This window comes from Equus quagga, chromosome 16 (genome assembly GCF_021613505.1).
Source record: "Equus quagga isolate Etosha38 chromosome 16, UCLA_HA_Equagga_1.0, whole genome shotgun sequence".
In the NCBI taxonomy this organism is placed as follows: Eukaryota; Metazoa; Chordata; class Mammalia; order Perissodactyla; family Equidae; genus Equus; species Equus quagga.
The window spans coordinates 39,761,357-39,778,878 of NC_060282.1; the positions used below are offsets into that span (position 1 = coordinate 39,761,357).

Consider the following 17,522-nt stretch of genomic DNA (forward strand, 5'->3'; position numbering starts at 1 on the left):
AGAGGAGGATTGGTGGCAGATTAGCACAGGGCTAATCTTCCTCAAAAAAAAAAAAAAAATCCTGACTGGGGAAAGACATCATTCTATGCCTTGAATTATTTCTTCAATTTTTCAAAAACAATGTCCAGAATATAAGAAACAAGGGGAGACAGGATGCTAAGAACAAGAACCAGCAGCAACAACAGAAAACAGAAATAGACCATAGATACTCAAGATACTGAAGTTAATGAGCACACCCTTTAAAGTGACTGTGTTTACAACATGCAAGAAGACAAGAAAAAACAGAACAAGAATTTTGGCACGGAACTAGAATCACCAAAAAAGGGATATGACAGATTTAAAAAAGAATAAAGAGAAACTCTAGAATGAAAAAACATGTAGCCAAATCAAGAACTCAATGGGTGGGTTTAATCCATTAGACGGAGCTGCAAGACATTAATGAGTTCAATAAGACAAAAGAAAATACTCAGACAGCTGGCTTTAATAAAAACAAAAGAAGAGGGGCCAGCCAGGTGGCACAGTGGCTAAATTCACACGCCCCACTTCAGCAGCCCAGGGTCCACCAGCTCAGATCCCAAGCGTAGTACCTACACGCCACAGATTGGCAATAGTCGTTAGCTCAGGTGCCAATCTTTAAAAAAACAAAAATTCTTCAAGAATGAAAATGAAACAGACACTTTCAGAAAAAAGTGAGGGAATTCGTCATCAGCAGCTCAGCAGGAAAGAAAGCATTAAAGGGTGTTCTTTGGGCAAAAGAAAAATGATACCAGATGGCAGGCTGAAGATGTACAAAGAAATGAAGAACAAAAATGATAATTATGTTGCCATTATAAATATTGATAACATACAATAACAATAATAAAGATTTATGAGTACAAAATAGAACCAAAATACACAGCAATAACATATAAATCAAGAGAGGATAATTGGAATTGAACTGACGTTAGGTCCTTGCGTTGTACAGGAAGAGAATGAAGACCAATTACTGTGGGATCTTAAAAAGTCAAGGCCATACGCTGTAACCCCTAGGGTAACCTTTTAGAGAACGGTCAGATTGGGTGATAGATACACAGGCGTTTGTTTAGCAATAACCAAGGGGTTTATATTCTGTGTACTTTCTGTATGTGTGCAATATTCACAGTGAAAATGATTAAAAATAAATATAAATTGTAATCTGATATACTGTTTTCAGACGGTTGGCTAATTTATATACTCCAATATTTGAAAATTTTTTTTCTAAAAGCTATTAATGGCAGATATGCCTTTCTCTTGGGTCCAATTTCAATGGGCAAATCAAAATGAAATGTATGTTTAAACTTTACTTGAAATTTCTTTAAATGAAACTTTGGAATTCTGATCCAAATGTGTTTTTTAATTCAAATAAGCCCCTGTCTACATGGTCCTGATCTGATATTGACATAAATTTCCAATACTTGCTATTTCAATTCAAACAATTGTGGTAAGTATATTCTGGAGAAAAAACCAGATTTACCATAAAATCCTATTTGCCTAAGAAATTGACTAAATTAGTTCACCTACTGTGTGCCCAACACTCTGCTTGAAAACTGGGTTATACCAAGAAAAATAAGACACATCCCGCCCGCAAGGATTAGCAGGCCAGGGGGTAAACAGGCAGCAGCAGCCAAGTAAAATGTAGAAGAAATGCTGTAAGAGTCATTGATTTATTCATTCAATCATTCAAAAAATTGCCTATGAGCCAACAAATACATGCCAAGCACTATGCTAACATCACATATTTATGACGGGAACCCCTCAAAAAGGCCTGCCGTCTAGTAAGGAAGACAGTCAAATAAACTGGATGTTCCATTCAAAGTGAAAAGGAATTCTGCCGGATTAATGGCTGGGGGACAGGCGGCAGCTGAAAGACTTCACAGGAAGACGTCTTTATTAACGCCAGAAAGTAGCAGACTTTTGGAAATCTTGAGAGACAAAGATCATAGCACAAAGAATTTTAGGGCATCAGACTAAGTGGCTAAGAATTAACTGTTAGAGAAAATACAAGGAAACAAAAACATAAAATAAGCATCTCTTGGGAGCCCTCTGAGTTAGATTATAATTACAATCGATGTTCTAAATTGCAGAAGCTATAAATCAAAGGACAGTCTCTAGGTTACATACTGCAAAGGGAAAAGTTTAAGCTGTAAAATGGAAGTTGTATCTTTTATTAGAGCCCCATTTCACATGCAAATTTTTAAAATGTAGAGATTCTTTTCCCCCAAATTCAACGAGGTCCTCCTGATTCACCTTGTAGCCCAGCCTGTCCTCCTCATGGGTGAGGAATGAAATCAACAAACCACCACCACTGCTTACTCCATTTGGAGTTATTGAGGGGCTGCCTCCCCTGCGAAGGGACCACCACTACGCCATTCTACACATGAGGACTCAGACCGCAGAGGAAACCTGCACAAGGCCACAGCACTTTCAGCTGAGACTCTATCATTGGTCCTTGGATTACAAATGCCACACATGCTCTTTCCAGTCACCCAGGTTCCACCCAAGAAGCCACCACACCCAGTTCACAAGCCCTGGTGACTCTGTTACCCAATCCCCTGGCAGCAGGCTCAGAATTCTTTTCAAGGGAGTGTTCCAGACAGCCACTCTCAATGCAACAGAGGTTGGCAAGCAAAATGAAACCGATCTGCCACCGCAACAGGAGCAATCTCAATTTCTCTGAAAGGACGTGGTTGGGTTCTGAGACACTTTCGGGCTGAGACACAACTGTATGCTCTCAGAAGACGGGGCCCTCACGACTAACGAGAAAGATGTCTGAACAATGGACAGAAGGTGGGGGAGCAGAAAGAGAAAAGCTGTCCAGAGAGCCTCTGGGATACTTGAAAGTGGGGGTGCGGATGGGGAGGACGTGCATGCTTCATTCCTTTTATGTCTTAAAGAACATTCTGGATATCTGAATATGAAGAGATAGGCCTAGCCCAGAGCCTGGTTTAGGACAGCCTATGGAGACCTAAACTCTGTGCATAAAGAAAGCATCAAGTGCTAGAAAGTTAGAAGGCTGGCATCTGGAAGAGAAACGAGAAAGCGCAAAATGCTCAAGTGATGTTTAGCTCAGCAAACATGGTGGTCCCTGTGTTCTAATATCCTCTACTCATGAGGTCTGATAGTCCCTATTTGCGACCATCCTATTCCAACAACTTGGATTATCATGAGAGATGCTTTGAAAGACTGCTTGAAGCGATTACATTACTTATTCCTTGTTTAGTTTTAATATATAAAAAAATACTTTATTCCTGTAGCTGTCCACGAAAGACAGAAGTAAACTCATAAAACAGAAGAGAAAACTCTTCAAAGTGAAGACAGTCACAGACTTAACCACTAGAATATAAATGTTGCATACCATTCAAGAACAGGGTTGTTATATTGTACTTTAGAGTTAAAATCGTCTAACAAAAGAGCAATACAGGGGCCGGCCCGGTGGTGCAGCAGTTAAGTTCACATGTTCCGCTTCAGTGGCCTGGGGTTCGCCAGTTCGGATCCCGGATGTGGACATGGCGCCGCTTGGCAAGCCATGGTGTGGTAGGCGTCCCACACATAAAGCAGAGGAAGGTGCGCACGGATGTTAGCTCAGGGCCAGTCTTCCTCAGCAAAAAAGAGGAGGCTTGGCAGCAGATGTTAGCTCAGGGCTAATCTTCCTCAAAATAAATAAATAAATAAATAAATAAAATAGCAATACATTCAATACCCAAAAACAAAACAAATTTCAAAATTAAAGACAAAAAAGCATACATATCTAGAACTGAAACAGTTTGCAATTCTAGAACAAAAAGCTGCTGAAGTACACCTTGACAGCTAAGTTTTCTATAAGTCTTGTCAAATAAAATCAAATGTAATGATATATTATAATCTAACCATCTTTTTAGACAAAGAAATTTTTGTAATCATAATGCTGAATTGTTGAATAATTACTTTCTCCTTTCCATACATAAAGTATATTCCATAAATATTCATTACTATGAATCTAGGCAAGGGAACATTCTTGAAGGTGATGTCAATATCTGATATTGCTACTTTTAGTTAAAAGAAAACAGTATCAGATACTTCAAAAGTAGACAGCCTCTGAAGATCATTGTTCTTAGCAATTCTCAAAGTAAACTAATGAAAAGATTATCTAGTAAATTATGAATTACCTGTTACTAATGTAAATACATATCTTTAAGATTCTATTCTCGTTTACAAACTTACTTTAGAATAAAGATTATCTGAGAAACTCCCATTTAATTTTAAACTGTTGGCAGGAAAAAAAACAGGCAAAGAAATATTCTCAGGTAAAAATGACAAAAGAATCAAAGAAGGCACCGATTGTAATTTCTAACTAAATTTTTAAAAGATTTTCACAAAAGTGCTATAGCATTTCTCTGTTATTAAAGTTTATTCCTTATAACTTCTTTGGCTCTCCTCACCAAGCCTTCAGTTAGTAGTTCTGTTTAGTATCTTTTGAAGGAATAAAAACTAAAAGTCAAAGTTTTAACTACATAACGCAAAACTGTAAGACAGTTTAGCATCAGAAATGTATGAGTTCACTAAACCATCGCTACCAAAAACGTGGTCTGCAGACCCACAGCTTCAGCATCACCCAGAGCTTATTCCTGATGTAAAACCACAAGACTCATCCCAGACCCAATGAATCAGAAACCAATGTCAGTAAGACCGACAACTGACTCCTCAGCCGCCAAGAAGTCAAAAGACAATGGAAGGCGAGCTTCAGTGTACTAAGAGACAAGAACTGTCAACCAGGGCTGTATAGCCAGCAAATATATCTTTCAAGAATGAGGGCCAAATAAAGATATTTTCAAAGAACAGCTGTCAGTCTACCACCAACAGATCCTCTCTAAAGGAAATTTTAAAATATGTACTTCAGACAGGAAGATAGTGCAAAAGAAAATGACAGATCATGTACTTTCCATATTTTGAGTGTTAAAATATACTTTCTTTTTTTTTGAGGAAGATTGGCCCTGAGCTGCCATCCATGCCCATCTTCCTCCACTTTATATGTGGGATGCCTACCACAGCATGGCTTGACAAGCAGTGCGTAGGTGCGCACCCAGGATCAGAACTGGTGAACCCCAGGCTGCCGAAGTGGAACGTGGGAACTTAACTGCTGTACCACCAGGTAGGCCTCTAAAATAGACTTTTTTAAAATAAAAAGTACAGTGATTGCAAAAATAAAAAGAGAGAATAATGGACAAAGAGAGATATAAATATGTGGGTAATTCTAAACAAACATTGATTGTACAGATCAACATCTTGGGGAGCTTTAAAAAAAGATACCAGGGGCCGGCCCAGTGGTGTAGCAGTTAAGTTCGCACATTCTGCTTTGGTGGCCCGGGGTTCGCCAGTTCGGATCCTGGGTGCAGACCTACGCACCACTGTCAAGCCATGCTGTGGCAGGCGTCCCATATATAAAGTAGAGGAAGACGGACACAGATGTTAGCTCAGGGCCAGTCTTCCTCAGTGAAAAAAAAAAAGGAAGATTGGTGGCAGATGTTAGCTCAGGGCTAAACTTCCTCAAAAGAAACAAAAAAAGCAATTAAATCAAGTCTAAAAAAAAAAAATACCAAAATACAAGAAATGACTGGTGCTAAAGAACTTGTATTGTTCAAAAGAAAGGCAAAGATATTGTTAACTCTAGATTTTGATGAGTTAAGTATACATGTTAAAATTTATTGAGCGAAGCACTAAAATAATAGAAATAGGGCATAACTTCCAAAATAGCAGATAAGAAAAAAATGGATGAGAAAAAACTCAGTCAATATGAAAGATGGCAACAAGAGAGAAATACAGAAACAAAGATGAAGTGTCCTAATCCACTAGTAATCACTGTTAATATAAGTGGACTAATTTCTCCAGTTAAAGACAGACTGTCAGGCTCTCCAACACTGCCACCTCTATCCCCACACTCCCCTCCATGCCTTACTATAGTGCCACACATTCTCTTTTGTGGTATTTATCACAATTATGTTCCAATATGTATTTGTGGGATTACCAATTAATATATATTAGTTACTGAGTAGTATTTATACCTTCTACTAGCCATGGATTCCATGTTGGCAAGGACTGTATCTATTCTGAATCACCATTGTATCGCCAGCACCTAGCACAGTTCCTAACACACAGGAAGTTCTCAAAATCTTCTAAAGGAGGAATGAAGGAAGGAGGGAAGAAGGAAAGTGGATAAGCATCAACATTCCTTCTAGGCTTAAACTTTTACAATTCTTTCCTTTGGAGATGGGAAGTCCTTATCCATAAGCAGCTATAGTGATCTGATCCATAAGCTAGCTGCATTTTGTGTCTTATATGGATGACTATCTGCGTTTTCATACAGAAATTGCTGTTCACGTGCTCTTCATTTTATCTTTTTAAAAATTCTTAAATAGTCCATTAAAAACGCCATTAATGGAGCACACCTTGGGAAAAACACACTTACATGTGGACACCACTTAGTTTTATCCACAGTCATAACTATTTTTCTGACTTATTTAAATGCTTTTTGTGATATTTTTATAAATATTTGTTTAGAATTATTTATTTTTAGAATTAGTAACTCCAATTTAGAAAGGAAGACTGAAGTACTGCGAACTAACTAATACTGTTTTGTAGACCGGAATTAAAGCCCCCTGTAGTTGGTACAGGTTGCCCACTGGGCAACAGGATCTTAGAAATAAGGCCATGGGGCTGGCCCGGTGGCACAGTGGTTAAGTTCACATGTTCCGCTTCTCGGCAGCCCGGGGTTCACAGGTTCGGATCCTGGGTACGGACATGGCACCGCTTGGCACACCATGCTGTGGTAGGTGTCCCACATATAAAAAAGTAGAGGAAAATGGGCACGGATGTTAGCTCAGGGCCAGGCTTCCTCAGCAAAAAAGAGAAGGACTGGCAGTAGTTAGCTCAGGGCTAATCTTCCTCAAAAAAAAAAAAAGAAAGAAAGAAGGCCGCCCTTAGATGGCACATCATACTAGTAGACAGCCCCAAATCTGCTCCCTTCTTTCACAGTCACTGGCCCATCTGATACACAGATGCCTGGGTAAAGGCGACACCTCCCAGTCTCCCTTGCAGCTAGGTCATATATCTCATTTTTGGTACTGGGATATAAGTGAAAATGATGTGTGCAATTTCCATTTCACATCCTTAAAAAGTAAAGTTGCTTGTCCTCCAGGTGCCCTTTCTCCCTTCCAGCAGACCAGAAGACAAACATGGTGCTGGCGAGCTGTCTCCAACCACACAGCCGAGGAAGCACCCTCCTTAGAACCAGAGCAGGAATCGGTGCATCACTGTGACACAGCCGCCCCACCAGCCCGGGGCTCTGGACGGCCTCACAGAACAACGTCTGCCAAGCCTCCCTGGACTGTTCATACAAGAGAAATAAAGTTCTATCTTACATAAGTACTGCATTTTTGCCTCTCTCTGTCACAGCAGCTTTATCTATACCATAACAAGTACAGAGGTTAAAGTAAATATTAACACGAAACAGAAAAGAACAGATATCAGAGGACAAAGGGAAAAGACTCCTAGCCCAGCAATGCTGATCAAGGGTGGGGTGATCAAAACTGAGCCCTCAACAGACCACTATCCGAGAAACAGACCCCTCTCTTTACTCATAGTTGGAAGAAGCCACACTGTCCCCTGGAGACTTGATCTTTTTAGTCCGGAATGTTATCTCCCATGAAGCTGGCCTCACCAGGCTGTCCTCATGAAAAGCGACTGAGTCCTCAAATTATTCAACACTCATAATTTAGTGTCCTCTAAAGGAAAGGGATACACAGGCCTAAGGATAGGAGTGTTCATCTCAACGACTGTATTTGCCCACTGAATATTAATGAATTGGCATTCTGGTTTTACGTGTCAGTCTACTATGAGTTCAGCTGGTGTGAATCAGCCACTCAGGTGTAGAGCACTGACAAGATCCAACATCTGGTCCAGGAAGGTTGAGGGCTCATTAAGGAAGGGCCAGACTCTGATCTATCCCGTCTGGCCTTGCCTAGGTGACCTCCTCAGTGCTCCTTTTTCCAACCTGTAACTCCCCCATTTTTGCAACCCTCAAGCCCTCTACTGTTAGTCGACACAGATGTCAGTACCTACTATGCACCAAGAGTTACGGCTTCACCATCTCTGTACCAGGAAACAGCTAGCTATATAATTTTTAGCAGAAAGGAAAGAAAGAAGCTCAAGCTTATTTTTACTAATAATTTGAAATTGTATTTCCTCAAGCATTTTTTGGCCCCCACATATTTCCCTGACTGCAAAATAATTTTCCCTTGGAAGCTGTACCTGCAAAGAGGCAACTCTAAACCCTTAAAAGTTTGCTAAGAGCATTGAAGAAGTGAGGTCTTTGCTTTCTTTTTATTTCGCTCCAAGTAAAATGGGTTACCCAGTTTATAGCTCTTCAAGAACTCTCATCAAGGTTCCAGAAGCTCTTCTAAGAGCTAAGGGAGCTGGGAGGAAGAAGAGAAAGCAGTGAATTGTGCTGCTGGGGCTCACACGTTATTTCCCCTAGCATCCCTTATTGACCAATAAGATATCGGCCCCAAAGAGGATGGGATGGGGAGGGAGAATTGTGGTCTCTTCCTTCATGGCAAAGATTCAAAGTAAGTTGACAAAACAAATATACTACACATTTAGTTAGACATAATACACTTCGTGGTACAAAACCCACATTAACCAGTTTAATACTTGATGCTTTGTTAGTAAAGTTATATATATTTAAAGTGGATCCTAGAGAGACTGATACTAATAAAACAGCTTTGATAGCGATCTTTAATTTATTTCTCAGCCAGCTTGTCTTTAAAATGTTCTGATGGGCCCACCCCATGCCCTAGTGGTTGAGTTCAGCGTGCTCCACTTTGGCAGCCGAGGTTCACAGGTTCAGATCCCGGGCAGGGACCTACATCACTCATCAAGCTGTGCTGTGGCAGTGACCCACATATAAAGTGGAGGAAGACAGAACAGATATTAGCTCAGGGCTAATGTTCCTCAAGCAAAAAAAAAAGGGGAAGATTGGCAATGGATGTTAGCTCAGGGTGAATCTTCCCCAGGGGAAAAAAAATGTTCTGATGAACATGTATCATAACATGCAATAAAAGCTAAAAAAGATATTAAATACCACTGAAATCTTCACTGGCCAACATTTTATGGAACTTCCCTTGATCCTTTATACTGGGGTGAATAGGGTACCAGGAGAGAGATCCTGTACTTTGAAAAGAGGGCTCACTGGAGATTTTTCAAAATTCTAGTTTCTCTCACTATCAAAATCTATTCAATTCCTGAATTCAGTCAGAGAAAGTCTGGATGGCAAGAGAGACTTGTATCACTCGTTCACTGATAAAAATTGCCAAGTGTATGATTCGCACCCTTAGCACACAAGAGACTCAGGCTGGAAGGAACTGTACCTGCTCCATCTCCCATCCGAAGGACTAGAACATACCCTCTCTGGTTTTCCAGCCATCGAAAGGGCCTGCCACTTTAATCTTCTTTAAAACCTGCTTTCATCCTATCACCTCTATCCAACGCCTGTCCACTGCCTACAGAAGAAAATCACACTCTTTAGCTTAGCATTTCAGTCTTTTACAACCTAACACAGCAGGGAAAACTCTAGGTGATAAAGAACACATAAGTACAGTAAATTAGCCCATATTTTGCCTGGACTTACAGGCCAAGTTATAGAATCTGACAGCTGGAAAGAAATTATTAATCTTAAATAAGCATATCAGCACCTATCACGCCTGATTCCAGGGTTGCTTTGAGGTCCAAACAAGAGCAAATGCGAAAGCCCACTGAAAACTATCAATCACTCTACAAATACAAGACACTGGTTTTACCATCCAGCATTACTATCCAGACAAAAATCACTAGTTATCACACCAGAATTTCTCAGGATATAAAAAGAACCCATCAGGCTTGGGTACACAAACAAGCTGTGACTTTCAAAGTGAACTAGCTGATTATTTGAAAGGCGACGTCATAAAGCCAATGGGACTAGCTACTCTGAGCTCTTTCATCTTTTATAATCTGATATATGGCCAGTGACCCTATGAATAGTGTCTGTCACAAAGAGGCATTCAGTATGTACTTGCTGAATGATTAAGTTCCTAAAATACACCTGGATGATGATAAAAAGGATGATATGCACAAGGGGGACCCAACCCAGGTGTCAATGACAGGTGCTTCCAGGTACAAGTACCCCTTTTTAACACCCTAAGAAAATTGTTCAGCAAAACAATGAAAGAAATTACAAAGGACAAAGTATGCTTGAGCGTGTAGAGAGAAATTCAGGTCCTGATGTTAAAACATACTCCACAGAAATGAGGGCTTTCCCCTAAGGAGTGCAGCAGGTATTTTTTATTGTCCTCCAAACATTCTTTCCTCCTCTTCCCAATAACAGTCTCAGATTCCCTGGGAAATTACTCATCCCTCTGCTCTCAACCTGGTGTTTTGAGTAAAGTTAACCCCACCCCTAGGTCACATCCCTCCTAATCTATAGTTCGAGGGCTAGAAAATATCCCAGACCTAAACTGATCAGTATATTCAGTCATATAACCCTGACTTCTGTCTGGTTCTGGGGGATAACTTAAGTTTGTCAAATCAGAATGAATTTCAGGATTTCGGGTTTAAGTACTGGTTGGCAAATACAGCAGCCATTTGTACCCAAAAGGAAGATAACCTGAAAGGGGAGGAGATAGGAGAGAGGGTAAAGAGATGTGGCAGAAACCAGTGTGTTAATCGTTTAAGCCACTTTAAGTTGGCTTGAAACACACAGGTCATGAAATACACAGACCTCCCTGGGACAGTGAGCCAGTTTTTAGGAGCAGGATAACAAGTTCATATTCCTGTTTCAGAAAAATACCTCTGGGAACTGCATCTATAATAGACTGGAAAAAAAATGGATTATTGATGGCAAGGCTAGAAGCAGAGACCAGCTAGGAGAGTATTATAATAGCCAAGTGAGCGCTAGTGAGAGCCTAAATGAGGGAAATGGAGGATAGAAGAAGGAGGCAGAGCAAAAATCAACAGGTTGTGGAGATGGAATAAAGGAAGAGATTAAGGTAGCAAGAGGAATAGACGCATCTAGCTGGGAAGTCTAGACAGATAGTGGAAGACAGACTAGAGTATGGGCAAATTTGGGGAGCAAGTTAATGGATTCAGGTTTAAAATAATAAGTTTTGTTGAAGAAAGAGAGGAAATCCCAGAAGACTGCAAAGTAATCATTCTGCTTCAAGTATTTCTTTTATATCATGATCCCTCTGGAAACCAGGACAAGTCAGTCTTCATTCTCTATGAAGATGGATAAGCATTTTACTTGTCTTTCTAAAAACATTTATAGTTATTAAGGATCATGTAATAATTCAACTTTTTTAGGTTAAGAGACTAAGCTACCTTTTTAAATGAACAAATACAAAACTCTAACATCATAACACCAACATAACTCAGATCATAACACAAAAATTGACATGAGATGGATCACAGATCTAAGTATCAAAGCTAAAGCCATAAAGCTTCAGAAGAAAATATAAGAATATCTTTACAAATCTGGGGTGGGAAAAGATTTCTTAGAACACAGAAAGTACTAACTGTAAAAGAAAAAAATGACAAATTGAACTTAATCAAAATTAAAAACCTCTGTTCCTCAAAATATATCATTAAGAAAATGAGCAGACAAGTCACACACTGGGAGAAAATAGTCACAAAATGTATATTTAACAAAGGACTGGTGTCCAAAATATATAAAGAGGTCTTACAAATCAATAAGAAAAAAAGACAAAACCCAAAGTAAAAATGGGCAATAAACAGCACTTAACAAAGGAAGATATATGATTGGCCAATAAGCAAAGATAAACCATTCCACATCATTAGTCACAAGGCAAATGCAAACAAAAGCCACCAGGAGCCACCACTACACACACAACAGAATAGCTAAAATGAAAACAATTAAACACCAAATTTGACAAGTATGTGGAGCAACGAACTTTATACATTGCTGGTTGGAGTGTAAAAGGACAGGACAGCTTTGGAAAACTGGTTGGCAGTTTCTCATAAAGTTAAACATACATCTACCAAATGACCAGCAATTCCACTCCTAGGTATTCACTCAATAGAAATAAAAACATACATTCACAAAGAGTCTTGCACAAGAATGTTCAGAGCAGCATTAGCCATAAAAACCCCAAACTGGAAAGAATACAAATGTCCATCATGCAGCAAATGGATAAACAAATTGTGGTATATTCAATGAAAAGGAACAAGCTATCGATAGAGGCCAGCAACATGAATGAATCTAAAAGACTGTATGCTAAGCGAAAGAAACCCAACACAAAAGCACAGTTACAATTCCATTTATACGAACAGGCAAAAACTCATCCATGGGGTAGGGGTGTGTGGGGCGAGGATTAACTTGGAAAAGGCACAAGGGAGTGTTCTGGGTTTTGGAAATGTTTTCTAGGGGTGTGGGTTGCATAGGGGTATGCACTTGTCAATTCCATGAACTGTGAATTTCACCATATGTAAATGATGCCTCAGTAAAAGAAAGGAAAAAAATAAAACAAAGACAAACAAAAAATGGTCTCTAATATAAATATCTAAAATAAACATGCTTTTTTACTGGACGGAAGGAAATCTTTATTAATCCAAGGCAAAAACAAAACACACAGACAACTTTTAATAGGTAAAACGGCGGAAACAGGATAGACTAAAACATCAGACCACAAACCAACCATGGGAGCTTATGTAAAACACCTAAGCTCTCTTGGCCTCGGTTTTCTCATCTACAAAATGGGAACAAAAAAACTTACCTTACCAGGAATATGTAAAAATTAAGCTTATGCAAAGCATCTAGTATAGTATCTGGCACACAGGACCTCAGCAAAAAGGTAGTGGCAGAAAACAATTAGTTTAGAATTTCATCGTAAACGTTTGGAACCTTGTCATTAATGTTTAGAAACTTACCATAAAAGCTTGAAGCCCACCAATCAAAACCTGTTCCACCAGCATTTCCACGTGCCAGCCTGTTCTCCCTAACCTCTTAAATTCCACCCCAAATCCTGAATTGAAGAGACAGATCTGAGGGCACATACCCCATCTCCCTGCAGATCAAGCTCGCAGAATAAAGCTGATTTCTCCACTTCCCCCCAAAAAGAAAGAAAACTCATAAAAAAGATCCACTTGACCTACCTGGCATAATAAGCAATTATTTGTTATTTAAGGAAGAGCTCTTCTAGTGGACTCTTATCTGAATATCTACCCATCACCTCACCCTTTTTTCCTGAAAACTCTCCCCTAATAAGTGACCCTGCTCCATCCAGATGGCTGGGGTGTGTGGGAGGAGGGGGGCAGGGACAGGAAGGAGAGAGAGGTTGCCTCATTCTTCAGTGACCTGCTCCCTCATCTTAAAAATGTCCATGTAAATCAAAGTTTTGGATAACCAAATTATATTTAAAGGTACGAGAGGAAACTGTTAAAAAAAAAAAAACTCAAAATTGTTTTATGAAATGCAAAAGACTTTTTATAAAGATTACCAGTACTTAAGCCAGGTTTCCCATTTATTAGGTTCACCTAAAGTGGCATTCTTCCATCTGCTAGAAAGCTTTCTAATTATCTTGCAAAAGGCCATATATTTCCAAATGCTAACACATGCACACCAATAACTACTTTCCACAAAGAGCATGCTGGAACAATAGACAAAGCGTGCAGAGTACTCTCCTTTTCTCATACCAATACTGTCTGGTTGGATTGCAGCCAACAACAGGGCTCAAGTAGATTTATCTTTCCTGTAGCTCATGTAATACATTTGCCTAATGCAGTGCCCTAGATTTTACAAATTACATTCACTGATGTACTTGCAAGTCTGCAGAGTCGAACATTATCAAGGAGGACACAAGACATTTGTATAAAATGGTCTGTCTTGATAATCAATAAAAGCACTAACTATTTTGAGGCCACCTACTACCCTTTTGCCATAATTTAAAATTTCTGTGAAGGATTTCTGAGCTTTTAGCAAAGTCAAGACTGAGCCAATACGCTGCTGTTCCATCTGCATTCACACTGCACAATAAGAGCCCACACACACCAAAGAACTGTTTGAAAGCTTTTAAGGCCAAAAATTTCTATTGTGCGGGCTGTGATAGGCACTGACTAAAGGAAACTTGCAACTATAAAAAGCACCGAAACCACCACATGCCCTGCGGGAAATGTTTTGCTTAAAATGGCACAAGGAATCAGTTCACAATGAGAAATAACGCCCATATTATATCCAAATATTGAATATGAACCGACAAAAAAATTCTTATGATTAACAAGATTTATTCTCACTAAAAAGTTTTATATGCCATCTTACTACCATTTTTAAGACACTTCCAAGTGGTGCAGTGGTAGTCACTGCAAAGTGGTTCGGGTCTAACTCTCTATCCTGATGTCACAAAACCCAAAACGCAGTGGAATCAGACTCGGTGTTGATGCAGTCTAGGAGTGCCAACAATCAACCTGGAGCAGGCACGGACACGGGGTAAGACTCCATCAAGTTTCCTCACTGCCCCCATACAAATATCTTAAAAGCTCCAACCTAAAAACAGAAAATCCCATTTGCCTGCGGCATCAGTTAAGTAAGGTACCAGGATTCCCTGTCAATGGGCAGGAAAGTAAGTGGGTGTAAAATGGCTTCCCCGAGCGGACTGAAACGCGGTAAATCACAAGCAAATCCCTTCCAGGAGTAACGGCATGACAGCAAACGCGTGGGGGGAACCCCTCGCGGAGTGTAAGAACCCCCAATCATTACAACTCGGATCCAACGTGCGCAGGAGTGAATGGACAGCAAATCCGAGGGCAGAAGCGGGCAGGGAGAATGGGCACGCCGGGTCTGCAACCCTGACCACGGGGGGCAGCAAAATGTGCCCCGTCAGCCCACGACGCTGTCGGCAACCGTCAGTACACGAAGCCCAACGGGGGTGAAAAAGAAAGAAAGAACAAGAAGCACGTGCTCCGCAGATAAGCTGAGACCTCTTCGGCCACCAAGCGCACTTTCGTCGGAAACCGCGGGGCTCCGCCGCGGCCCCGTGCGGGAGGGCTTTCGGCGGCCCTCCGCTCTGCGCGCCCCAGGCCCACCCCGCACTCCCGAAATGCCCCAACTCTGGGCCCTGACCGACCCTCGCCACAGGTTGGCCCAGCAGGGGGGTATCGCGGCCAGGCTCCCCCAGAGAATTAAGTTTCTAATAATATAGCTTTAGGCGGATTAGCGCCAGCGCCACTCAACCCAGAGGCCAAACTAGGACCCAACTCGGTGTGAAGAGCCGGGGCGCGGGCGCCTCCTCCCCGGCAGGTGCGCCCGTGGTCTGCCGCGCTCACCAGGTACCAGACGCCGAGCAGGATGGTGCCGGTGCGGACATGGCAGCAGAGGCAGCAGCTGTTGGAGTAGAACCGCGTCCAGGGCGCGACCATCTTCATCGCTCGGGCCGCGGGCGCAGTGGCGCGAGCGCGCGCCCAAGTTTGCAGGAGCGTCGGCCGCGTCGCTCGGGGCCCGCCGCGCGGCTGCCTTCGGCTCCTCGGCCGCTCCGCTCCCGGCTCGCTAGCCGCCCGCCCGCCGGCCGGCCCTCGCTCCGCGCCCGCCCCGAGAGCTCCGAGCGGCTGCCGGGACCGGACCCTGCGCTCCGAAGGCGGCGGGAGAAGGAGGAGGAGCAGGAGGGGCGGGGCGGCCCGCGGGCCACGTGACCCGCGCCCCGGCCCGTGATGTCACCGCAGGCTCCAGCCAGCTGTGGGCGCCGCCAGCCCAGTGTAAATAAATAAATCATCTTGCACAGTCGCTCAGTCCCACAGTCGGCCCGCACTGGAGTTCCGGGCCTTCCCTCTCTCGTTTGGTCTTTTGTGTAACTCTATCAAGGGTTTGAGATTCCTTTACAGTCTCGTTGGTTGTGGATTTCTTCCCGACCAGTTCTATCTTGCAGATAATCTGTAGGTGCAATGTATCACTGTTGTTACCTTGCAACTGGAGGAGGGAAAACTGCGGGTGTGCTTCCGGTCAACTGCAGTACTTTGAACCACTGCTGAAGCCACCAAGAGCAATTTGTCTCAGCTTCCCAGCTCAATTATTGTGGTAGTAAACTTTTCCCAGAAAATAGGATGTGTCAAGGACATCCTCGCTGTGCTTCGGGTAGCATTTTTAATCATGACTGCAGCTCTCAGGAAACAATCATCAAGCTAATTACTGCCACAAGGTCCCTGCAAGACACAACATAGAGCATTAAGAGATAATGAAAGATAGGACTCCAGTTTGGGGTCATTTCTTCCCATCTGATGTTTTGTCTCGAAGCGCCCTTGTCCTAGGTTAACCTCTAATCACTGTTTAAGCCAAGCATCTCAGACAAGTTAGATTATTAGCACCGTCAAAGTTGGAGCAAGAGAAAAATTGGTTGGATTTAAATTTCTTAAAGACAGGATAGATAGGAAGGAAGAGGAATGTTAAGGCTGCTGAAGTGCAGGACTGGTTAGTTTTACAAGGCTGTAAAGCTGTCACATTCTTACTGTATAGCTTAACCTGGATCCGAAGGGACCCCCCCCCCCCCCAAGTCACCCCCAGAAAGGTCAGGTGTGGGCCCTTAATCAGAAATAATGAGTAACATCGTGGTGGGAATTAATCAGAAATATCAAACAAGAATGTTTTGTTTTCTTACTACGAAGTTCTGTTTTCTTTCACGTTGAAGACAATTTTCTCTTTGGAATCTTCCATTTAATATTTAATTATGCCCGTAGCCACTTCTAACTAGCTATAGGACTAGCATTCATGCTCTGAGAACGAATGGTAATACGGAATCAGGATGGGGAGTGCTATTTTCTAAATTCCAGGGGGCTGGCCCCGTGGCAGAGTGGTTAAGTTCGCGCTCCACTGCAGACGGCCCAGTGTTTCGTTGGTTTGAATCCTGGGCAAGGACATGGCACCACTCATCGAGCCACACTGAGGTGGTGTCCCACACGCCACAACTAGAAGGACCCACAACGAAGAATATACAACTAAGTACGGGGGGGGCTTTGGGGAGAAAAAGGAAAAAATAAAATCTTAAAAATAAATAAATAAATTCCAGCAAGTTCCCATATTACCTCTTGCCTTTCCCTCCCCACCAGAATTTCAGATTCATTATGCAAATGACTCATTGATTCAAGGGAATTCTGTATGTCAGAAAGCTTACTATTCAACATCCAAATTTACAGACAGTTGCCAATTTGCTCTAGATAAGAAAAGAGAGAGAGTAGAGGAAACCTGGCTGGAGAAAGGAGGTAGGGAGAGAGAAACAACACATCTGCAAGTGAAGTTTATTAAATAAATGTTAAAGTCAGGGGCCAGCCTGGTGGCATAGCAACTAAATTCACACGCTCTGCTTTGGTGATCCAGGATTCGCAGGTTCGGATCCCAGGTGTGGACCTACACACTGCTCATCCAGCCATGTTGTGGCGGCATCCCACATGCAAAATAGGGGAAGATTGGCACAGCTGTTAGCTCAGGGCCAATCTTCCTC

The 17,522-nt window shown here is 41.9% G+C and overlaps 1 protein-coding gene across 1 annotated transcript in view; it reads right to left on the minus strand.

Moving 5' to 3' along the window:
* Positions 1-15,681, minus strand: part of LAPTM4B (lysosomal protein transmembrane 4 beta) — a 67,684-nt gene extending 52,003 nt beyond the window's left edge. The window contains exon 1 of the mRNA XM_046642384.1: positions 15,361-15,681. Within this exon, the coding sequence (XP_046498340.1) occupies positions 15,361-15,459 (99 nt within the window). The 5' untranslated portion in view covers positions 15,460-15,681. The remainder of the gene's footprint in view (positions 1-15,360) is intronic.
* Between the last annotated feature and the right edge of the window lie 1,841 nt (positions 15,682-17,522).